We start from the raw sequence: 23740 nt of genomic DNA on the forward strand, positions 1-23740 counted from the left end.
GATGATGTTATCTGTGTCTCTGTCCTCTGGGGACAGATCTGTTTCTGGAAAGGCCCTAGTTGACTCTGGGTCTGCAGCAAATTTTATTAAATATTCAGTTGTTGAATCTTTGGGCAGTGAGCTTTTGCCACTTGACACGGCTATGTCTGTTGCTGGAGCGGATTCTACTCCACTGGCCAGGGGTAAAGTCAGTTTTAAAACCCCCTTGATCTCTTTGCAAGTGGGTTCTTCACATTCAGAGGTCATAAGCCTTTTTGTTATGGAGAATCTCTCTGCTGATGTTATTTTGGGGTTCCCCTGGCTGAAGCTCCATAACCCTATTTTTGATTGGGGTAAAAAGGAGTTGGTAAAGTGGGGAGATCAGTGCTCATCCCACTGTATTGCTTTACAGTCTGTTGATTGTGTCAGTGAGAAGGTCTCAGCTACTAAAAGTTGGGAACGCCCCTCTGGTATTAAAACCTGGTGGTATCAGAAGCGCCAGGTGAATAAAAAATGTTTGCCTGGTTCTCAAGCATCTGTGGTTCAAGCAGAACCAAAATACAAGGCAGGGAAAACTCAGAATCCCTCTAGAACTGGTTTGTCTGGTGAGGGTCCGGTGGCCCCTCATAAAAGGGGGGGTACTGTAACATCTCTGCCTGTTCGGGCCTCTGCGCCACCCTCTGCTCGCATGCTGCGGCGCCGGAGGCGTGTGCAGTTTGACAATTTGCTTAAGGTTTTTAGTTGCACTGTGTGAACACGGCTCTAGTCCTTAATTGGATTTGCACCACACTCGTCTTCTGCCAAGGTTGCCTCTGTTCATTAAGTGGTTAATCTGTCTTGCCTGTGATTGACAGCTTTTTCTTTCTGTCAGGTTCTGGGCGGGTTCTTCCTTCCCTATTTAGTCTTGGCTCACAGTCACACTGGTGCCGGTTATTGCCCTTGCTTTCTGGTATCGCTTGCTGTTATTTACTTGTATGCTAATCCTTGACCTCTGGCTTTCCTACTGACTATTCTCTTGACTCCGATTTGGCACTGCATCGCTCTCTTGTTACCGAACCCTGGCTACCTGACCTCCCTTTGTTGTTGTACGTCTTGTCTGCGTTTTGTGTTTCACGTATTCAGGGAGGGATTGTCCTCGTGGTTGTCGCCTATCACCTAGGATAGGGCCTGGCAATAGGAAGGGAAAGCGGGGGGCTTCAGTTTAGGGATCACTGTCCCTTGTGCCCCTCCCTCCAGGGTTCACCAGCAGCTTCTGGGGAATTATCATCTGGCTATTCCCTAACACTGTGATTTCCAGAACCGCTATGGCTTTGGAAATCGCAGCGTTTATGCTGTGTGTATTTTCACACAATGTGTGGGGGGGATTCTCTAGATTATATCATGAAAAATCAAACTGGTAATACTAGTAGTTAGTAGTAGTTGATAGTACAACTAAACTAGGCGTGTAAATTTTAGGAAGGTACTAACTCACTATGATGTAATGATTTTAATTCACATAGCAGTGTTCAGTCAGGTAAATGTCATCCATGTGCAGACCTTTTTTCCTGGGAAGGACTCAATCATGTGAATCTGACCTTAATCCCGAGTCTGCATTTTTTTATCCAAGGTATTTTAAATTAATGTGTAGATATACAAAGAGATCATGCGTATCCTAACATTTCTAACAACAAATACGACAATGTGGTTCTTTTAGCAACATCTTTTAGCAGATAAAATACCACTGCCACATGCTGCAGGTAATTCCACGAGACATTGTAAACAGCCTTACATACATTGCATACATTTTTTTTAATGTTTTCCTATAGACTACATTATAGGAAATATATTCTTACACACGGTACATTCCATTTTTATTTTTTTTTTGCTTTTCTTGTCTAACGTGTGTTGGAAATCTAAATAAAATGAGCAATCAGATAATAAGGCTGGGGCCCCACGTGGCATAAATGCCGTAGAAAAAAAAACAAGGTTTTATAGTCCCTGACTAGTGGATTCTAGCAAACCCATACCTCCCAACCGTCCCGATTTCCGTGGGACATTCACGATTTCAGTGATGTGTCCCGCAGTCCCGGTTGGAGGGAGGTATGTCCCGATTTCAACTCAGATCTGCGTCTGAAGGATGCAGATCTGAGTTGAATACATACGCGACTAAAGCAAGGAGCTGTCACAGCTTAGCTCCTTGCTTTGCCACTGCACTCCGGCTAGTGGCTGTGTAGACGCAATGTGATGACGTCACATCGCGCCTACAACTGTATTAGTGAGACTGCGGAGAGAGCGGCGGGGGAGCGAGGAAAAGGTGAGTTTAATGTGTGTACACATTGAGGTGGAACATGAAACTGGGGGCAATGAAGGGGGGGACGGCATGACACTGGGGGAAGATGGAGGGACATGAAACTGTGGGCAGAGATGGGGGACATGAATCTGGGGGCAGAGATGTGGGGACATGAATCTGGGGGCAGAGATGGGGGGACATGAATCTGGGGGCAGAGATGGGGGGACATGAATCTGGGGGCAGAGAGGGAGGACATGAATCTAGGGACAAAGATGGAGGGACATGAATCTGGGGGCAGAGATGGAGGGACATGAATCTGGGGGCAGAGATGGAGGGACATGAATCTGGGGGCAGAGATGGAGGGACATGAATCTGGGGACAGAGATGGAGGGACATGAATCTGGGGACAGATATGGGGGGACATGAATCTGGGGGCAGAGATGGAGGGACATGAATCTGGGGACAGAGATGGAGGGACATGAATCTGGGGACAGAGATGGGGGACATGAATCTGGGGGCAGAGATGTGGGGACATGAATCTGGGGGCAGAGATGGAGGGACATAAATCAGGGGGCAGAGATGTGGGGACATGAATCTGGGGGCAGAGATGGGGGGGACATGAATCTGGGGGCAGAGATGGGGGGGACATGAATCTGGGGGCAGAGATGGGGGGACAAGAATCAGGGGGAAGAGATGGGGGAATATGAATCTGGGGGAAGAGATGGAGGGACATGAATCTGGGGGCAGAGATGGAGGGACATGAATCTGGGTACAGAGATGGGGGATATGAATCTGGGGGCAGAGATGGGGACATGAATCTGGGGGCAGAGATGGAGGGACATGAATCTGGGGGCAGAGATGGGGGGAAATGAATCTGGGGGCAGAGATGGGGGGATATGAATCTGGGGGCAGAGATGGAGGGACATGAAACTGGGGCAGAGATGGGGGGGCATGAATCTGGGGGTAGAGATGGGGGACATGAAACTGGGGGCAGAGATGGGGGACATGAATCTGGGGCAGAGATGGGGGGGACATGAATCTGGAGGCAGAGATGGAGGGGACATGAAACTGGGGGCAGAGATGGAGGGGGGACATGAAACTGGGGGCAGATGAAGGGTGTATATGAAACTGGGGGGGAAATAGAGGGGGGACATATAATTTACATGTGACTATAGGAGGATTATACTGTGTGGGAGCACGTGAAAAATGAATGAGAATGGGCGGGGTCAACACAAATGTGGGCGGAGCCAATTTTGCAGCGGCACGCGCGCAGCTTTTTGTCCCTCTTTCTACTTTTCAAAAGTTGAGAGGTATGCAAACCCCATCCACACACTGTGGAAAAATACATGAAACATAACCCCCTTTGAACTTTCTGTGAAAAATGCTGAGGGAAAAATCGTGATGTGTTGATGCCACGTTTTTTCCCTCCTTTTTGCTGCGGCCCGCTACATGTGGCCTTAACCTAAACAACAAAAATTATACCTTAATTCTATGTAGTCTCCACTACAGGTTTTAGCTAATAAACACTGATACAAATTATTGACCAAAACACTGGCAATATGAATAAGGCCTTAATATGTTACCTGTTGTCATTCATATAACATGACTTTACCTTTTTGTCTGTAGCTTCTTGCTTATCTTCAGTATTCCAAGCCCGTATCACCTCATTAGATGGGGTACATTGTAATTTTTCCATCAGATACTTTAGCAAGTATGAGACTGAATTAACAGCCAAGACGTGCATAGTGTTCACTATCAAGTAGTCCGCAAGTCGAATAAAGCTTTATTAGAAAAAGAAGTGTTTAAATGAATATCTAGATTACAAATTATTATTACAAAATTACCACTTCATGAAAAAGCAATATATTTCAATGCACACAGAGACAAAACTTGACACATCATGAAGAAAATGGCAGCCAACGTCAATCTTAAAAGTCCTCTGACATTGGCGGTATTACATACCACTGGAAAGCTCAGGGTAAGTTCACACGGAGTTTTTTGGTCAGGGATTTGGTCAGGAATCTGTCTCAAAATCCTGACCAAAAAACGCCTCACCATACAGTCCTATGAAAACTTTTTTTTTCTGCTAGATTTTCCACTAGCAGAAAAAAATCCGCTAGTGGAAAAAAGAAGCGACAGCTCCATTTTTCAAGGGGATTCCGCCTCAGGAAATCAAAACAAGTCAATGGGAGGCGGAAAAAACGCTAGCGGTTTTTGGAAAAAAAACACCTCAAAAAACGTAAGGCAGATTTTCCGCCTCCCATTGACTTGAATTGATTTTTTTCAGGTGGAAAAGCCTGAAAAACGCGTCAAAAAAGTTTAAAAAAACGCTTCAAAAAATGCCTCATGAATTTTCCTGAACAAATTCCTAACCAAAAAACCCTGTGTCACTAAGCTTGTCACTGCCCTTAGTTTCAACACTGATATCCCTCCCCTGTAAGAAGGGTGGACCTTACAGCCTAGCGACATCACTAGGCTGTGTTGAATGCCCCTTCCATAGCCTTGTCCTGTTAGGGGAGGGCCTGTTCTTCCTGCAGTGATATTGGTGCTGAAACTAAAAGCACTGATATCTTTAGCACAAGGGTCATAACAGCAAAGCTGCACTCAATTCACACTTTAATTCCGCAGCCGGACAATTATTGTTGTGGGCTTGACCTGGGGCCTTCAGGCTTTACTGTCCACAGGTTTAAAGCCACAGGGGGCCACAGGTATACATGCAAGTGGGTTGCAGCAAAAAAAAAACACTAGATTCTGGGTGCTTCATGTCACTGCAAATAGCAGAGGTATAATGATGAAAATTCTGCACCGTGTTCATCCTGTGGGGCACCAGCCTAAGAAGAAACTCTATAACAATTTTAAGGGAGTATATGAGGTCCAAAATGACTCTCAAACCAATAACTGTGCAATGCAGGGGCCTTTAATATCACTGATGAAGCAAAGCAGAGATAATCATTTATTTAAGGATATGCTAAATGAGACGAAATGTCAATCATAGCTAAAGGTGAGACATTTGGGAACCTATTTTAGAGGGGAGATAGAGAATTTGCAATTGTCTGTACGCAAATCTAGAAATTAGCCTCATTCCCAAGGCATTTCCCATAAAAAGATGATCATGTCTACATTGCTTCATCAGTTTATGGGCCCAGGTATGTTTTTGCTCCTATTTCAGGCCCTTGCATGGCAGAATTATTTGTTTGGGAGCCATTTAGGACTAGACAGACTCTCTTTAAAAAAAAAATGTTCAGATCACAGTACACGCTTTCTGATTTTCATTCACACTTGATCATGTGTATGGTGTCTTAGGGGTTAATTTCTTATATCACAGGATAGGGTGATACAAATCAAAGCTTAACAATCTAAGATGTATCAGAGACAGGCTACATTCACTGAAGTGATTGTGATTTACTTCTAGAGTATCCAAAGATTTAAAGGGGCTCTATCATTGGGAAAAGTAATTTTTAGATAAGCCCATCCTTGCATAGCCTTTAGAAAGGCTATTTCACACCTAACTTTAGTATGTAAATTGCCTCAGTAGATTTGAGTAAGTCAGCTTTTATTCATATGCTAATGAGCTTCCATGCACTGGAAGTGTCTGTGATCACAGTTCGCTCTATGTGTATGATACAAGTCATCAGTATATATATATATATATATATATATATATATATATATATATATATCTGGGCTTGTTAACTTTTGATTCATATCACCTGTTTTACAAGTAGCAAATAATTAACCCCTTAGTCTTTGTGCTGCTAATCGGACTACAGAAGTACAGGAAAGAATAGTCTTTACAAGACTTTTGATAAACTCTGCTAGTGTTAAAGTTGCAGAATGGTCAGTCCAGATGAAAAGGGGCTAGTTACTTTGGATTGTTTGCAAATACTAATTTGTCTATAACATTGCATACATTGGCATAAACTGAAACCCATCACATTCGAATTCACACAAAGCAACAAGTTACTATTTAATTTTATGCAGTTTGAGCATCCAATTGCAGACAAGTGCACAGTTTGAGAATAACGTATATTGCTTAGAATTGTTAATAGAACATGCACTAACCAGGTCAGCCGTCTGCAGTGTGCCCTCTTATTGGCTTGCTCTGTGTAAGTCATTTTATCTGAAGAGTCTCCAAAAATGTCTCCATCAAAATGAGAGAGTGTCATCATATCTGTAGCTGCAGGTCCTGGTATTGCATTCATCAGGCCTTTAGGAAATAATTAAATATAGGTCAAAAACATTTACTGATGGTTTGTTGCTATCTTATCCATAAGTTTTTTTTAACTTTCAGAACAACAAGAACATATATATATATATATATATATATATATATATATATATATATATATATATATATATATATATATATATATATATATGCAAAAATAGTGCCACAAATGGGATATTTGTATATTATATGTGATGAATTAAGTTTATGTATTAGAGTATGTGTTATTACTTATTCATAATATATATATATATATATATATATATATATATATATATGGTATATCGATAAATCTAGATATATATAAATATATATCTTTAACAAATGTTTTGTTTATGTTTGTGTTATTGTGTGCATACAAAGGGGGGAGGGTCAGATGGGAAATTGCTCTTCTTGCCAGCGTCGTACCAGATATTGTTTCATTGTTTTATAATGTCATGGTGAAGCAGGTACAAAAGGAAGGGGAATATAGTGACCCAGAGATTCCTCTTTCCCAGATAAAGATGAGTTGTTCATCCCGTACCTCAGGAAGTAGGAGGAAGGGGGCACCCTGACAGGGAGGTGTGGCTAAACACTAGCCTTAAGAGACTATGAGAACTTAAATTTGATGTCATATCTCAGAGAGCTAGGTGTGTCCATTTCTAGCTGAACATTCTCAAGCTCCTGAGACAAGGTCTTTTAAATATTATTCGGTTTTTATCCCATTTAATTTAAGGCTCTTTGCAATTTTGTGATATTTTGTCATCTTTTCTACTATATATAGCACTGAATCCTTTCAGTATTAAAAGAGGACCTTTCACGTCCTCTTGCACATGCGGTTTTATATATTGCTACAAATGCAGCACACTGTCAGCTTTCCCGTTATGTGCCCACAGGCTGGTGATATCATTGCTGTTAGTTTCGGCACCGATCTCTGCCCACCGATCTCTGCCCACCCTCAGAAGGGCGTTCCTAACAGTCTAGCTGGGCTGTGAGGAACACCCCCTGACTGTACTCGTCTATACACATTTGTAATAACACAAATGGGTTAAAAGAGGGGCTCATAATAGTATGGAGTATAAAAACACTGCTTTGTTTTCAGAGATGTCAGCACTGATTTGGACCCTCAGAAATGCGCTCTGTGGAATTATTTATAAAATGTCAGCAATTCTCAACACGACTATTATATTTTCCACTATGTACATGGCATAGAAGAAGTCATTACACTCCACAACAATTAGAGATATTTGATACTCTCCATAAAACAACTACAACAAAGAGTTTCCATAGTGTAGGTACCATTTAAGAATATAGCAAATTATTTCTCATTGGTATTTTCACATCACCTGAGTTCTCAGAATTATTCATGTAATCATCTGGTGTGAACCCAGCTTCCAATAAAGCAGTTCGACTAGCACTCCTGACAACTTCTTTAGCTAAGTCGCGGAACTCAGATAGATGGCTGGCAACCTGAGAAGTTCAACATTACAACAGCTGAGTTCAACATTGTAAAAAATATAGCCAAAATATGATAACATTTCATTGATATTTACAAATGATGTGGGGAATATAGTAAGACAATCTTAATCCATTCCCATGTTGTTCTTAACTGCGCTTGAAATATTAAAAGGCTTTTGTTAGGGAATTGCCTGTTGAGCAATTCCCCAATGGCTGCTGCTGAAATCTGGGAAGAAGGGAATGACAGAGACAGTGAGTCCTAAACTTGACCCAGCCCCTACCCCTACCTACTTGCCTCAACTACCCTAGATGATAGAGGACAACTGGGCAACAGTCCCTTCTCTGGATAAGGGTTACACAGGACAAGACAAAACAACACAGAAGAGGAGTCAACAAGCTGAGGTCAAAACAGAGAGATAAACAGTACCAAATCTCAATCCAAAAGAGAAGTCAAAAGCCAAAAAGCAGAGGTCAGTAAATACAAAACAAGAGCAAGGACAAATGCTTAACAGGAACAGAGTCACATTAGCCAGAAACCATATGTGGGCTTATGACCTGTTTATAGGAAGTCCTGAACCCGCCACAGGCTCGATAAAAAGTAAAAAAAAAGTAACCCTAATTGTGCCAACACAAAATGACCAGAGTCAGGAACAGGTAATCATGAGCAGACACGCCTCCTGCGCCGTTCAATGTGGCCAGAGGATGGTGCAGAGGTTTAAATGGGTGAGGACATAACAGTTTTGGCCTTTTATTTCAAACACACCCCAAGCACCAGAATGGAAATCTACATCAGTCAGGAATTGGAATACCTTTCCTATATAATTCTACTTTTTCTTCCGATCTGAGTTATAGTAAATTGGTCAGCTCATGGTGTCTCTGCCCTGGCCCACCTGGGTCTCCAGCAAACAACACCAAGATTTTTTTAAAAAAAAGTGGTCAGTGGGATGCAAAGAGAAGGAAGTGTCTCCTTTCTAGCAAAAAAAATCAAACAGTTTCATACCATTTTTGGTGTAGATGGAAAAATAAATTCCTCCTCTCTCTCTACATCTATCTATCTAAGCACACACATTCAGCACTGCTTCATCACGCCAATACAATGCATTAGCCAGTGCTGATTGGCCAGAGTACGGAATTCGGCCAATCAGCGCTGGCTCTGCTGGAGGAGGCGGAGTCTAAGGTCGGACCTGAATGGAGACTGGTGTGGAGCGATCTTAGACTCCGCCTCCTCCAGCAGAGCCAGCGCTGATTGGCCGAATTCCGTACTCTGGCCAATCAGCGCTGGCCAATGCATTCTATTAGCCCGATGAAGTAGAGCTGAATGTGTGTGCTAAGCACACACATTCAGCACTGCTTCATCACGCCAATACAATGCATTAGCCAGTGCTGATTGGCCAGAGTACGGAATTCGGCCAATCAGCGCTGGCCAATGCATTCTATTAGCCCGATGAAGTAGAGCTGAATGTGTGTGCTAAGCACACACATTCAGCACTGCTTCATCACGCCAATACAATGCATTAGCCAGTGCTGATTGGCCAGAGTACGGAATTCGGCCAATCAGCGCTGGCTCTGCTGGAGGAGGCGGAGTCTAAGATCGCTCCACACCAGTCTCCATTCAGGTCCGACCTTAGACTCCGCCTCCTCCAGCAGAGCCAGCGCTGATTGGCCGAATTCCGTACTCTGGCCAATCAGCACTGGCTAATGCATTGTATTGGCGTGATGAAGCAGTGCTGAATGTGTGTGCTTAGCACACACATTCAGCTCTACTTCATCGGGCTAATAGAATGCATTGGCCAATCAGCGCTGGCCAATGCATTCTATTAGCGTGAACTGAGTTTGCACAGGGGTTCTAGTGCACCCTCGGCTCTGCTACATCAGATTGCTACATCTGATGTAGCAGTGCCGAGTGTGCATCAGATGTGTAGTTGAGCAAAACTGACTCAGCACTGCTAAGTCTCTGCATTCGCATAGGAATGCATTGACCAGCCTTCGGCCAATCAGCGCTGGCTCTGCCGGAGGAGGCGGAGTCTAAGGTCGGACCTGAATGGAGACTGGTGTGGAGCGATCTTAGACTCCGCCTCCTCCAGCAGAGCCAGCGCTGATTGGTCGAGTTCCGTACTCTGGCCAATCAGCACTGGCTAATGCATTGTATTGGCGTGATGAAGTAGTGCTGAATGTGTGTGCTTAGCACACACATTCAGCTCTACTTCATCGGGCTAATAGAATGCATTGGCCAGCGCTGATTGGCCGAATTCCGTACTCTGGCCAATCAGCACTGGCTAATGCATTGTATTGGCGTGATGAAGCAGTGCTGAATGAGTGTGCTTAGCACACACATTCAGCTCTACTTCATCAGGCTAATAGAATACATTGGCCAATCAGCGCTGGCCAATGCATTCTATTAGCTTGATGAAGCAGAGTGTGCACAAGGGTTCAAGCGCACCCTCGGCTCTGATGTAGCAGAGCTGAGGGTGCACAAGGGTTCAAGTGCACCCTCGGCTCTCCTACATCAGAGCCGAGGGTGCGCTTGAACCCTTGTGCAGCCTCGGCTCTGCTACATCAGAGCCGAGGGTGCGCTTGAACCCTTGTGCACACTCTGCTTCATCAAGCTAATAGAATGCATTGGCCAGCGCTGATTGGCCAGAGTACGGAATTCGGCCAATCAGCGCTGGCCAATGCATCCCTATGGGAAAAAGTTTATCTCACAAAAATCACAATTACACACCCGATAGAGCCCCAAAAAGTTATTTTTAATAACATTCCCCCCTAAATAAAGGTTATCCCTAGCTATCCCTGCCTGTACAGCTATCCCTGTCTCTTAGTCACAAAGTTCACATTCTCATATGACCCGGATTTGAAATCCACTATTCGTCTAAAATGGAGGTCACCTGATTTCGGCAGCCAATGACTTTTTCCAATTTTTTTCAATGCCCCCGGTGTCGTAGTTCCTGTCCCACCTCCCCTGCGCTGTTATTGGTGCAAAAAAGGCGCCAGGGAAGGTGGGAGGGGAATCGAATTTTGGCGCACTTTACCACGCGGTGTTCGATTCGAACATGGCGAACACCCTGATATCCGATCGAACATGTGTTCGATAGAACACTGTTCGCTCATCTCTATATATAAATAAATATATATATATATATATATATATATATATATATATTTATATATTTTTATAAATGTTTGTGTGTGTAGCTATTGTGGGAAAGGTAGCTTAGTTCAGCAATGGTGCAGACCCAACCAGTCAGAGATAGTGACACAAAATCTGTAGCAAACAGGTTTATGTAGGGTAAAGAACAGCAAAATAAAATACGGCCGTAGCTTCAAGCAAAAGAACATGAAACAAAAACCTGCTCATCCAAGCTCTGACTAAACAATAAGTACTAACGTTATGTGTGGCTCCTCCTCTTGCTACCAGGATCTGCCCTGAAGTGCAGGCTCTGCAGCCTTTTATGATCCAGTAATGAGCCTTAGGACCCATACATGGGGCTGAAAATTATTCCAGACCCGCCCTGGACCACACATAAGTCAAGAACCTGGGGGAGATATACTGTGTTTCCAGCACTCTACATTTGACCTTCTCGCTCTCGCTCTCTCTCTTTCTCTCTCTCTCTCTATATATACAATGCATGAAATAAGTATTGAACATTTCACCAATTTTCTAAGTAAATAGATTTGTAAAGGCGCTATTGACATAAAATTCTCACCAGATGTCGGTATCAACTGATATAGTCCAAACAGGCAAATAAATCAAACCATATATGTCCATAAATGATTTGGGAAGAATATGCAAATCTGTCTTCCATGATGTAATTAGGAAGACAGTGCCTCAGTCATGCAGCCCAATAGAGGGCGCTCCCTTTAACATCATTCCGACCTTCACAGAGGCCTTTGCTGCAATGATGTGGGATTTTACCAAGTACAGTCTCTCAGCCGAGGACAGCAGTTTCGATCTGATTGGATCTCTTCAGCCCGGCACAGAGAAGACTGACTTGGCAGAGGTGAGAGGCTTCTAGACAGGGTTAAGGGGATATCGTCACTGCATAGGGAGAGACCACCATTTAGGTGTGTGGAGTCTTATTAAGCCATTTGCACTCCACTGTGCAAAGGAACATGGGAAGAATATGCAAATCTGTCTTCCATTATGTAATTATGGGAAGAATATGAAAATCTGTCTTCCATGATGTAATTAGGAAGTCAGTGCCTCAGTCATGCAGTCCAATAGAGGGCGCTCCCTTTAACATAACATAAATGATTTGTAATAATGAGAAAGGACACAGGGAAAAAGTATTGAACACGCTTACTGAAACTTATTTAGTATTTGGCACAAAAGCCTTTGTTGGTGATGACAACTTCAAGTCGCCTCCTGCATGGAAAAACTAGTCCCAAGCATTTCTCAGGTGTGATTTTTGGCCCATTCTTCCATACAAAACTCTTGAAATCCTGTGGGTTTCATGGGCTCCTTCTATGAACTCTGAGCTTTAGTTCCTTCCATAGATTTTCTATGGATTCAGGTCAGGTGATTGGCTGGGCCATTCCAGCAGCCTGATTTTCTTTCTCTGAAACCCATTGAGAATTTCCTTGGCTGTGTGTTTGGGATCATTGTCTTGCTAAAATGTCCACCCTCGTTTCATCTTCATCATCCCAGTAGTTGGCAGCAGATTTTTATCTCTGTACAGTTGTCCATTCATCCTTCATTCAATGACATAAAGGTTTACCAATGCCATATCCAGCCCCACACCATGATGTTCCCACCACTACACGACACTGTTGGTATGGTGTGTTTGGAGTGATATACAGTGCCTTTTGGCCTCCAAACATGGTGTGTATTATGGCAACCAAAGAGTTCAATTTTGGTCTAATTTTGACCAGACTATATTCTCCCAGTATTTCACAGGCCTTTCTAAATATTGTTGAGAAAACTTTAAATGGGCTTGAACATATTTTTTGTTTAGCAATGGAGTATTGCTTGGTGAGTGTGCATGTAGGCCATGGAGGTTCAGCACATTACTTATTGTTTTCTTTTAAACAATTGTACCTGTTGATTCCAGGTCTTTCTGTAGATCTCCACAGATAGTTCTTAGCTCTTGTACAACTCTTCAGATAATTCTTTTTACTCCTCTGTCTGAATTCTTCTGGAGAGCACCTGGCTTACGGTTAAATGATTTTCACTCACTGGTTTACGTAGCACCTTAAGGATAAGTTTTGATGGAGTTTTTTGGTCCGGAACATGAGGCAGAGGCCACCTCAGGTTCCAGACCAGAATACGGGTAGCCATGACTGAAAGCCGATGCACTGCACCGGCATGCAGACACGCACTCTGTTCCTGATTAGACCCAATGAATGGGCCTAGTCCAGAGGAGGGAGTATCTTCAGGCCGAATCACAAGGCGAAACGCCCTGAAGAATCAGCATCTCGCTTCTTTTTCCGGGAGCCGGAACAAACCAGCTCCTGGAAAAAAGACCTGAGTGGCTCCCATGGATTTAAATGAGAGCCGTCTTTTTGTTCAGGATTTTGAGGCGGATACGGCCTCAAAATCCTGACCAAAATACTCCGTGTGAACTTAACCTAATAATGAGACACCTTTTCATAGGCCATCAGTTGAAGCAGCTGATAATATTTTTTACTATTCTTCTTCTTATTTTTATTCACTATTTTGACTATTTTTCTAATTACTGATAGATTTCAGCCGGTGTCAGTACTTTCCATGGCTTTTTGCACCTCTCTTTCTTCATGTGTTCAATACTCGTTCTCTGTGCCATTTCTCATTATTACACATAACTTAATTTATGGACATCTATGGTGAGATTTCTTTGCCTTTGTGGATTGGATGGATTGTTATCGACTTCTGATGAGATTATTTCATGTTGATAGCACCTTTAGTAATATATTTACTTAGAAAATTGGTGATCTGTTCAATACTTATTTCACCCACTATGGCCTATATCTCCAAATAATTGTGGCAAATCTCCTGTTTGTACCATGAATCAGAAATTAAATCTAAGCCAGTAAGCAGCTGTTTAGATATCAGGTATAATTTTTACTAGTTTTCTGGTGTTACTCATAATAAATTAGACATACCTCTTCTAGCTGTTTAAACTGAATGTCTGTGAACTCTTTTAAAGTATATGTGTACCCCTTTTCAATGCGACACAGGCCCATGTCACTGATTCGGTAACACATCTCTTGTATATTGAGGAGAGCAGGACGCAAATACTGTAGAAAGATAAAACAACAATGACATGTTAAATTGAGCCTTTCTATAGTCATAGGGATGAAAGGGATAAAGAGAAAAAAAGTGTTGACATGGGCCCCCCCACCGACCGACGCCGAAGACCTTGACCAACCAACCCCCTTTCCCCCCCGCATTCACTATTATACCCCATAGTGGCCCCTGCACACAGTATTATGCCCCATAGTGCCCCCTGCATACAGTATTATTCCCCATAATGGCCCCTGCATACAGTATTATGCCCCATATTAGGCCCTGCACACAGTATTATGTCCCATAGTGACCCCTACACACAGTATTATTGCCCCACTGTGAACACCCATAAACAATTATTATACTCTAAGGGTCTTTTCAGACCAGTTGGTAATGGCCTATTAAAAAAAAAAAAAAAAAACGCAGCGGTAGCGACTGTCACTGGATCCCTAATGTCCCGGGCCCTGTGGCAGCTGCTACCGCTGCTACCCGGGTAGTTACGCCCCTGCACATATAGATTACCATTGATAGCTAGCCAGTTAAGGATACATACTGTATTAACAATGAACAGATTCTCCTGCAGGGCCTTGCGACATTCACTAATTTTCTTGGCACGCACATTTTTTCTCCATACAGTGAAAGCTTTCCATTTTCTAAACAGAGCAAAGGTAGGAATCTGCTTCAGTGCTTTATGGTAAAGATATTCCTGTTTCCAGCGTTCTAGCTCCAAGAATAATACATCTCCATTACATATATGGGTTACTCCTCTCTCATTAATGGTGTAGTAGTCATGCTTGTTGATGTTCTCATGCCTTACAATTCTTCAAAAGGGAGACAAAAAATGTAGTTAAATATAAAAATTCATTATTAATATAGAAAATCATTAACAATTATTATGTAGTACTACAATACAGCTAGATATTGATACTGGCGAAGCAAACAATTGATTCTTGTTTGATGCTATAATTGTAATAAAGAGAAGCAAAAATGTAAGCGTCATAAGCCTAATGGAGCAGATTTTTTGTAAACTAAATTTTTTTTTTTTGCTTTTTTAACATAGGAAGACAGACTATTGTTCCATTCTCTTTACTGTTCCAATCTATTGTTCCAATAACTCTGATCACAGGCATTTAACCACTCAGATGAATGGTTACTTTCACTTCACATTCAAAGCAATAAGACCGAACCCATTGAAGTCAATGGGATTCTGTTTTACTGTGCTCACTCCAATACGTGTTTACGTGTCAAAATGAGCGGAGCGATACTCCGTATGAAAGCAGCCTTACATAGCAAATATGTTATAGACTGCAATACAGTAGTATTGGGGTCTATGGCGCAGGCGATCTGAAGATCACATATTCATGCCACCCTAGGGGGCAAGAAAAAGTTAAAAAAAAGGAAAAAAGTTTTTAAAAATATTATAAAAATAAAAGTTTAAATAACCGCCCTTTCCCTAAATTACATATAAATGTAAACAAATAAAAGTAAACATTAACAAATTAGGCAACCCTAAGTCCAAACTACTGAAATATAAAAACATTTGTTTCATACGGTAAACGCCGTTGCAGGAAAAATATTTAAAATGGTGTCCCCCCAACATGGTATCAATAAAAACTACATATTGTCCTGCAAAAAAAGACCTTACACATCTCCGTACACTGAAATATAAAAAAAAGTTACAGGTGCCAAAATATGGTGATTCAAAGGTTTTTTTTATCAAAATTTATAATTTTTGTAAAGTTATTAAAACATGAAAAATACTATATAAATTTGGTATCACTGAGAAAATACTGACCCAGAGAATAAAGCTAACTAGTAAGAAAATGGCGGTACTGCATTATTTTCTCAATTCCACCTAATTCGGATTTTTTTCCCCCGCTTCCCAGCACATTGTACAGAATAATAAACATTACCATTTTGAAGTACAACTTGTCACGCAAAAAATCAAGACTTTATTTTACTACGTAAATAAAAAAAAATTTGAGAGTTATGACTTGTTGAATGAAATGAGTAAAAAACAAAAACACAAAAATAAAAAATGTGTGCGTCTCATAAGAGTTAGGGGGCGTTCACACTACCGTCGGTGTCCGACAGGTAGTGTCCGCTCCTAGTGTCCACTCAAAATCTGGCACGGACATTAGGAGCGGACACTAGCTGTGTCCGTGACACCTGTCATTTATTTAAATGGGCATCGGGTGCGTTCTTTTGCACTCCGTGCCCTTCTTTCCCTGTCCGCATGTAAAGATGTCTGACTTCTCAAGCGGACAGAAAAACCTGACATGTAGCAGCGTATACACTCCTAACTCCCATTGAAATCAATGGGAGCATTTTGAGCGTATCATCTGCCGGCACGTGTATACGTGCCAGATCACGCTCAACGTTACATCGTGTGAGCTTACCCTTAAGGTGTTACAACTTAAAGGGATTCTACCATTAAAATTGAGTTTTTTTTGTCAGTCACACGTAGGAATAGCCTTAAGAAAGGCTATTCTTCTCCTACCTTTAGATGTCTTCTCCGCACCACCGTTCCGTAAAAATTCAGGTTTTCTTCGGTATGCAAATGAGTTCTCTCGCAGCACTGGGGGCAGTCCCCAGCACTCAAACAGCACTGGGGGCATCTCCAATGCTGTGAGAGAACTCTCCAGTGCTGCCTCCATCTTCTTCAGGATCGGCCTCTTCACGCGTCTTCTTCTGGCACTGGGGGTTAAACTTCTAGGCCTCGGGCAGAGCCGAGTGCGCATGCACGCGGCCACAAGAAAAATGGCCGCTTACACAGTAAGCGGCCATTTTCTTGTGGCCTGTGGGCACGCCCAGTCAGCTCTGCTCATCCATAGACTAGTACTGGGGGGCGTTTCTCACTGCTCAGCATCATTGCTGGGCTATAAGGAACGCCCCCTCTGACAGTACAGGACTATGGATGAGTACAGTCAGGAGGGTCATTCCTCACAGCCCAGCTATACTGTCAGGAATGCCCTTCTGACAGTGAACTAAGATCGTTGCCGTTATAATAGCAAGGATATCTCCAGCCCCAGGGCACAGAAAAGAAAAGCCGACAGTATACTGAATTAAGCACACTGTCAGTTTTCTAGCAGTATGTAAAACCACAGGACATGAAAGGTCCTCTTTAAATATGATCCTGCACATGGGAACACCCCTTTAAACATACAATGTACAAACATACATACACATTATGCACATATACAGTAGTATATGTACACATTACACTTACTTAAATCTCCTTCGCAATGGAAGCTGTGTCCTGCTTTAGGTGCTCTCTGCATTCCCTCCCCCTAATCTTCCAGCAGAGTACTTGTTCAAGTTACAACAGCTGGAAAGAACCTCTGGCTTTTGTAACTCTCAACAGTATAGACAAAAGAAGGAAGAAGAGGGCAGGACTTTCAGGGATCCATGTCCTGAGCACTTCCCACAGCTCTACCTGACTGCACCTGAGGCAAGTGCTTCTGCACCTGTATTTTCTAGACCTCCCCTTCCCATTCTTCTTAAGACAACAAAACTTTTAGATATTTGCACATAAAAAACACTGTTCTATTCACCTCAAGTTATATGGATCATATTCAATTGAAGACTTGGGAACAACAGGAGTCATATAAAGAAAACCCAATTTCTTATTTCCCAATAGTATGCTAATGATCTGTAGAGGGTCTTTAATGTTTGCCTTTATGACATCTTCTGCACTCTCAAATGTCGATGGAGGAGAGGGAACTCGAAAATTAGAGTTAGGTCTTGAAAGACATGTCCTTGGCTGTTTTGGCGGAGTAGGAGATATGGTTCTACTGAAATCCATCTGCAACTAAAGGATAAGAATAATATATTAATGGAAACGGTAATAACACATTACAATTACTGAAGTACACAGTGTCACAGAAGATAGTTTGGAGCGGCAATGCAAGGCATGTAGAGTTCTACTATATGGATCAAGTGGATTGTGACTCCTCACCTGTTTCTCTTTTAAATCATCAGGAAGGTCAGGGAGCCTTACAGTAGATGAGACAGAACATAGTTTCTTTTCTGCAGAAGGTGGGTGTAAAAGTATACCTTGACTTATCAGATCTTCTTTGTTCTTTTGGTATACATATTCAGGTTGATTTTGATCCTGATATGTTTTCAATACAGGCTTTAAGACACATGAAGAAAATAATGTATTAACAGACATATGCAAGATGTTTTTCATTTCTCTTAATAAAAAGCATATAACCTCAATGCTTTTATGTTGATCAGTAGATGAACTTGTACAGTTTCATTCAAGTATAGTATGTTCAGGACAAAAACAACTGAAACAATATACAACTGGTGAGATAGGTTTATATTTTGTACCAGAGAAACTGGGTTCATGGCTAGTTTCACATTAGCGTGCATGGATTCCGTTCCCCATTCTGCTTGAAAAATTCAGAGAGAAAAATCCTGCAAGTGGGACTTTTCGGTGAGAAACTGGGCAGAAACCCTGTGAACCTTGTTATAGTCTATGGGGTCTATGGGTTTCCACAGGTAACTGCTTTTTAAGTGGACTGGATTTCCATTTTTCAGTCTCCAAGCGGAACCAAAGAATGGAAACCCAAGCGCAGGTGTGAAGTCCTTAAAACAGTCTCAGGCAGCTTACACCTAGTAACTAAAAGGGCAATATGTGTGGCATATCTATAGATAAGATCTCTCCTTTAAGATCGCTATTGTTCATCTGCGTTTTTACATGCGTTAGTATGTGTTTCTATTAAAACCACACTAGCATTTGTCATTTTCATTGGTGAAGGAAAAAATAGCACATGCTTTTAAGAGAATCTGTAAGGTGGTTTTTCAACCTTTAACCCCTTCCCGCCGATGGCATTTTTTGATTTTCGTTTTTCGTTTTTGACTCCCCTCCTTCTAAACCCCATAACTTTTATATTTCTCCGCTCCCAGAGCCATATGAGGTCTTAATTTTTGCGAGACAAATTTTTCTTCATGATGCTACCATTAATTATTCTATATAATGTACTGGGAAGCAGGAAAAAAATTCAGAATGGGGTGGATTTGAAGAAAAAATGCATTTCTGCGACTTTCTTATGGGCTTTGGTTTTACGACGTTCACTGTGCAGCCAAAATGACATGTCCCCTATATTCTGTGTTTCGGTACGGTTCCAGGGATACCAAATTTATATGGTTTTATTTACATTTTGACCCCTAAAAAAAATTCCAAAACTGTGTTAAAAAAACATTTTTTCTAAAAGTCGCCATATTCCGACGGCCGTAACTTTTTTATACGTAAGTGTACGGGGATGCATAGGGCGTCTTTTTTTGCAGGGCCAGGTGTACTTTTTAGTTCTACCATTTTCGGGAAATGTTATTGCTTTGATCACTTTTTATTCAAATTTTTATCAGAATCAAAACAGTGAAAAAACGGCGGTTTGGCACTTTCGACTATTTTTCCCGCTACGGCGTTTACCGAACAGGAAAAATATTTTTATAGATTTGTAGAGAGGGCGATTTCGGACGCGGGGATACCTAACATGTATATGTTTCACAGTTTTTAACTACTTTTATATGTGTTCTAGGGAAAGGGGGGTGATTTGAACTTTTAATTCTTTTTATATTTTTTTAGATTTTTTTAACTTTTTTTTAATTTATTTTTTGCATTTATTAGACCCCCTAGGGGTGTTGCTAATGAATTGCAATGCATTGCAAAAAAGCATCCTTTCTTTTGCAGGCTGCATAGACCAGCCTGCAAAAGAGAGGATTTGCAGACAAGCCTGGGAGCCTGTACAAGGCTCCCGGCTGTCATGGCAACGGGACGTCAGCCCTGGAGCATGCTCCAGGAGCCGGCAATCCCGGCCAAAATGGCGGCGCCCATGCGCCGCCGGGAAAATGGCGCCTCCGGCGCCTTTGACCGCGGCGCCGGAGGGGTTAATGCCTCCGATCGGTCCGGGTAGATGCCTCCGATCGGTCCAGTAGACACCCGGCGGCTATGGCGGCCGCCCGGCTCCCGGGCGGTCGCCATAGTTACAGACCCGACATGCGCCGTACTATTACGGCGCATGTCGGGAAGGGGTTAACTGGTCCCAGCATATGTAAGATCAAGTAATGATCTTTCCTGTGTTGCCCCTCACTAAGCTTTCTGTTGTTAAAAAGTCAATATATAAGCTTAGATTGGTATATATACATTTACCGTAACTAGCCACAGGGGCAGCGAGCAACTTCATCGAGTCATGAGGTTATTGTACTAAATCATACCTTGTAAGGCTGGCAGTTAGGTAGGGTATCAGGCTGATGGCCAACAGTGAGGGTTATCTTAGTCACACCAAATACAATGTCATTTAGTATAATGATTGCATGACTTGAATGGCCCGTGACTAGTTAAAGGAGTTGTCGGGGATAACTGGAAATCCCTAGACTAATCTAAACACCCTCCCCCTCCTACTTTCTAAATAACATAATTAATCAAAAATGTATAGTTACCCATATGCCTGGGGCGGTCATGTGACCACCCAGGGACATTTTCTGATTATCCGTGACAATCAGTTTCCCCATTTCCAGAAACAGAGTGTCACTACTACTCCCCCCCCATCCACCCCAGTAAACTTACCCTCCACACTTCTTCCTGTAAGATGGATTCTCCTTCTGTACTGATTCTGCACGGTGTGCAATCTTCTTCTCTTCTCCAAGCGCTGCTCTGCGCACAGCTGTCGATAATTCATCTCTACTTTTCATTTACACATGAGCAGTAGAGGTGGATCATCGTTGGAGGAGAACAGCTTGCACAGACTGAATCAGTACAGGATGAGGAGGAGCCGTCTATCAAGAAGAAACGTGTAGGGTAAGTAAATAATATGGGGTGGGCTGAGTAGGCAGGGAAGGGCGGGATAGCTAGAGAGACAGAGAAGGGGAATATGGGAGGGAGGGAGAGGGGAAGGAGTGATGGAGAGAAGAAGGAGTGAGCGAATGAGGAAGGAGGGGGGAGTAAGGTGAGAGGAGTTAGTGAGAAAGTTACATAGCAAGAAGGAGAAGCATGTGAACAAATGCAGGAGATACCAGGAGCTCCCAGAGACACCCAGAAATCACTCAAAATACAGCTAAAGGTCTACAGGTGGATTTATTAACACATTAATAGCACAAACAGACATGTAAAAAAATAATGCCCAGAAAACCCCTTTAAAGAAAATTTGAATATGCCAAGGTAAGGTTTTAAAAGCTTAGAATTTGACTTTTCAGCAACAGAAAGCTTAGCGTGGAGCACCATATGAAACACATCATTTGATGCTGCACACAGTACTGGGACAAGTTTATGGTGGAAAAACCACCTGACAGGTTCCTTTTAATGTGCAAAACCAGCATGTATTATAGCACCCATATACCAATACCTATTGGGAAAATGGGAGTCCTTAGACCTTCTATTGTGTCAAGTACTGTATAACAGGTTTCCGCTGGCAAAATAGAAAGGAGAAAAAGGAAAAGAGCAGATAAAGTATGGAACGGCATCGCCAGTGGGATTTCTACGTATCGGACATTTATATCTCAGCCATTTAGCTTCTCCTTTATATGAACCAAGAAGCTGACAACTATTTATAAAGAAGTGAGTCTTCTTACCAGGGGTTCCAGTTTTACAGCCTGCTGTCTTTTTCTGGTTTTAGCTTGGGCCTTTGTATCATGAGTAAAGAGTAGGGCTTCTGGATTTAGTACTATCTGCTTTGGAGCTGTGGAAATTATTCTGTCTGTTAATTTGGCCAAATCCGGTCTCTGAGTCTGACCCAACTCCATTGGCTCCAAACTTAAAGCACCATTTAAGTACAAAGGTAGAGATCCATGGGGTAAATTGGCCGACATCACCTGCAATACAAAATTATCAAAAAGAAATTGTAATGTACAAACTAAAATTGGCTATAAAGGAAAGCACAAGCTTGGCTGGCTGCTATGGCAAATGTTCTCAACGTATATCATTTTATCAGCTAGTTATCCAATAACTGATAAGACTATGTTCACATCTATGATGGAGGCTCCGCCACATTTGACAGCATCCAAAAGTGCTTTGCGTTTTTTAACAGATTGAACAGAGCCTATCAAATGAACCAATCCCAAAAAAATGTCTTACTCATTGCACTCTATATCAGGCAATAGCATACAGTACATTCTAGCAGTTTAATCCATTTTTTAATATTGTTATTGCTTGAGAAACAAATATATTGTCAATCTTTCAATCTTGGCAATATTTTCCTATCACATGCTGTAGTTCCTCATAGCAGCTTTTCCATGCTACTACTGCTAAATCTAACAATTTCTTACCAACAGTATATTTTTTGCTCTTTATATAGCACCTAAATATTCTGTAGTTTTGTGCATGGAATAAACTAACACCAGCCCCATCAATTCTGTTTATGAAATATATAGTTACATTGAAAATGCAGTTCAATCTGCAGGCAGTACATTGTAGAGCATTGCAGGCTTACTTTATTGACCCAAATCTCGCCCCATTCTCATACCTCCCAAATTTTGAAGAGCCGAAAGAGGGACAAAATATGCGGCATACTTAGCTCCGCCCACTTTTATGTTGACTCCGCCCATTCTCATTCATTTTTTTCATGTGCCCCCATACAGTATAATCTTCCTACAGTCACCTGTAAATTATATTCCCCCCCTCCATCTCTCCCAGTTTCATATAACCCCTTTATCTGCCCCCAGTTTCATGTCCCCCCATCTCTGCCCCCAGTTTCATGTCCCCCCATCTCTGCCCCCAGATTCATGTTTCCCCCTATCATTTGCCCCAGTGTCATGCCGTTCTCCCCCATCTCTGAAACAAAATTACTGCCAAACCAGAATAAGTGTATAATTCCTGAATAATCAATATTCACTGTAAGGGGTATCTCACCAGGAATTAAGAAATAAAACTTCACTTTTATTTGATTATATAGATAAAAATGCCATAGTAGGCTATATTAAAAAATGTACATAAGACCCGCTGTGAAGCAAGGCCAGAACCCCCACACTAAATCCCAGGGGGAAGGAAGCCAGGAAGTACAAATGTATGAACACTGATCCTACCTCCCTAGATGTCAAACAATGAGATAGCAAACACTGACACTCATGCCAGATAAATGTATGACAAACATCTCCAAATAATGTGGCTGGGAAGCCGCACACAAGCCGTTCTGTGAGGTTACTGGCCTAACGCCACGCCAACACAGAAGAGACAAGTATCAAACCGCCCTATGGAGATAGGTTAGTGGCTATGAGAATCAGGCTGTGTCTCCAAACTAGAGTTCCTACGCGTTTCGTCCTTCATCGACTCATCAGGAGCTAAATAGCAGAGTAATTGTAGCAGTAACAACTGCTAAGATAACACGGTAGTGTGGTCTGAGCGCTATCAGGTCTGCTAGCAGGTCCGCGGAAATCAGGACGGTTGGGAGGTATGCATTCTGGGTACCATCAGTGGGTAATACTATTCATTAAGTAACAGATATGTATGGTTAGGCTAAGGCCCCATGAAGCGGGCCACACCCAAAAAGCCCTGTGGAAAAGACCACAGCAGAAAAACATTGTGAAAATTCACAGAGTTTTCCCCTGCGGTCTTTCCGTCCCTATAATACCTATATGGAAAGTGCCAATGTTTCCACAGGTATAATTGACATGCTCTAATTTACAA

General features: G+C 42.2%; 1 protein-coding gene across 1 annotated transcript in view; it reads right to left on the reverse strand.

The window, feature by feature from the left end:
• Positions 1-21927, reverse strand: part of DNAH6 (dynein axonemal heavy chain 6) — a 285907-nt gene extending 263980 nt beyond the window's left edge. The window contains exons 1-8 of the mRNA XM_075284265.1: positions 21691-21927; positions 18074-18250; positions 17670-17926; positions 14669-14936; positions 13992-14126; positions 7802-7925; positions 6311-6434; positions 3861-4029 (exon numbers count right to left, since the gene is read on the reverse strand). Of these exons, the coding sequence (XP_075140366.1) occupies positions 3861-4029; positions 6311-6434; positions 7802-7925; positions 13992-14126; positions 14669-14936; positions 17670-17926; positions 18074-18250; positions 21691-21927 (1491 nt within the window). The remainder of the gene's footprint in view (positions 1-3860; positions 4030-6310; positions 6435-7801; positions 7926-13991; positions 14127-14668; positions 14937-17669; positions 17927-18073; positions 18251-21690) is intronic.
• Positions 21928-23740: the final 1813 nt, after the last annotated feature.

This window comes from Leptodactylus fuscus, chromosome 1 (assembly GCF_031893055.1).
Source record: "Leptodactylus fuscus isolate aLepFus1 chromosome 1, aLepFus1.hap2, whole genome shotgun sequence".
Classification (NCBI taxonomy): domain Eukaryota; kingdom Metazoa; phylum Chordata; class Amphibia; order Anura; family Leptodactylidae; genus Leptodactylus; species Leptodactylus fuscus.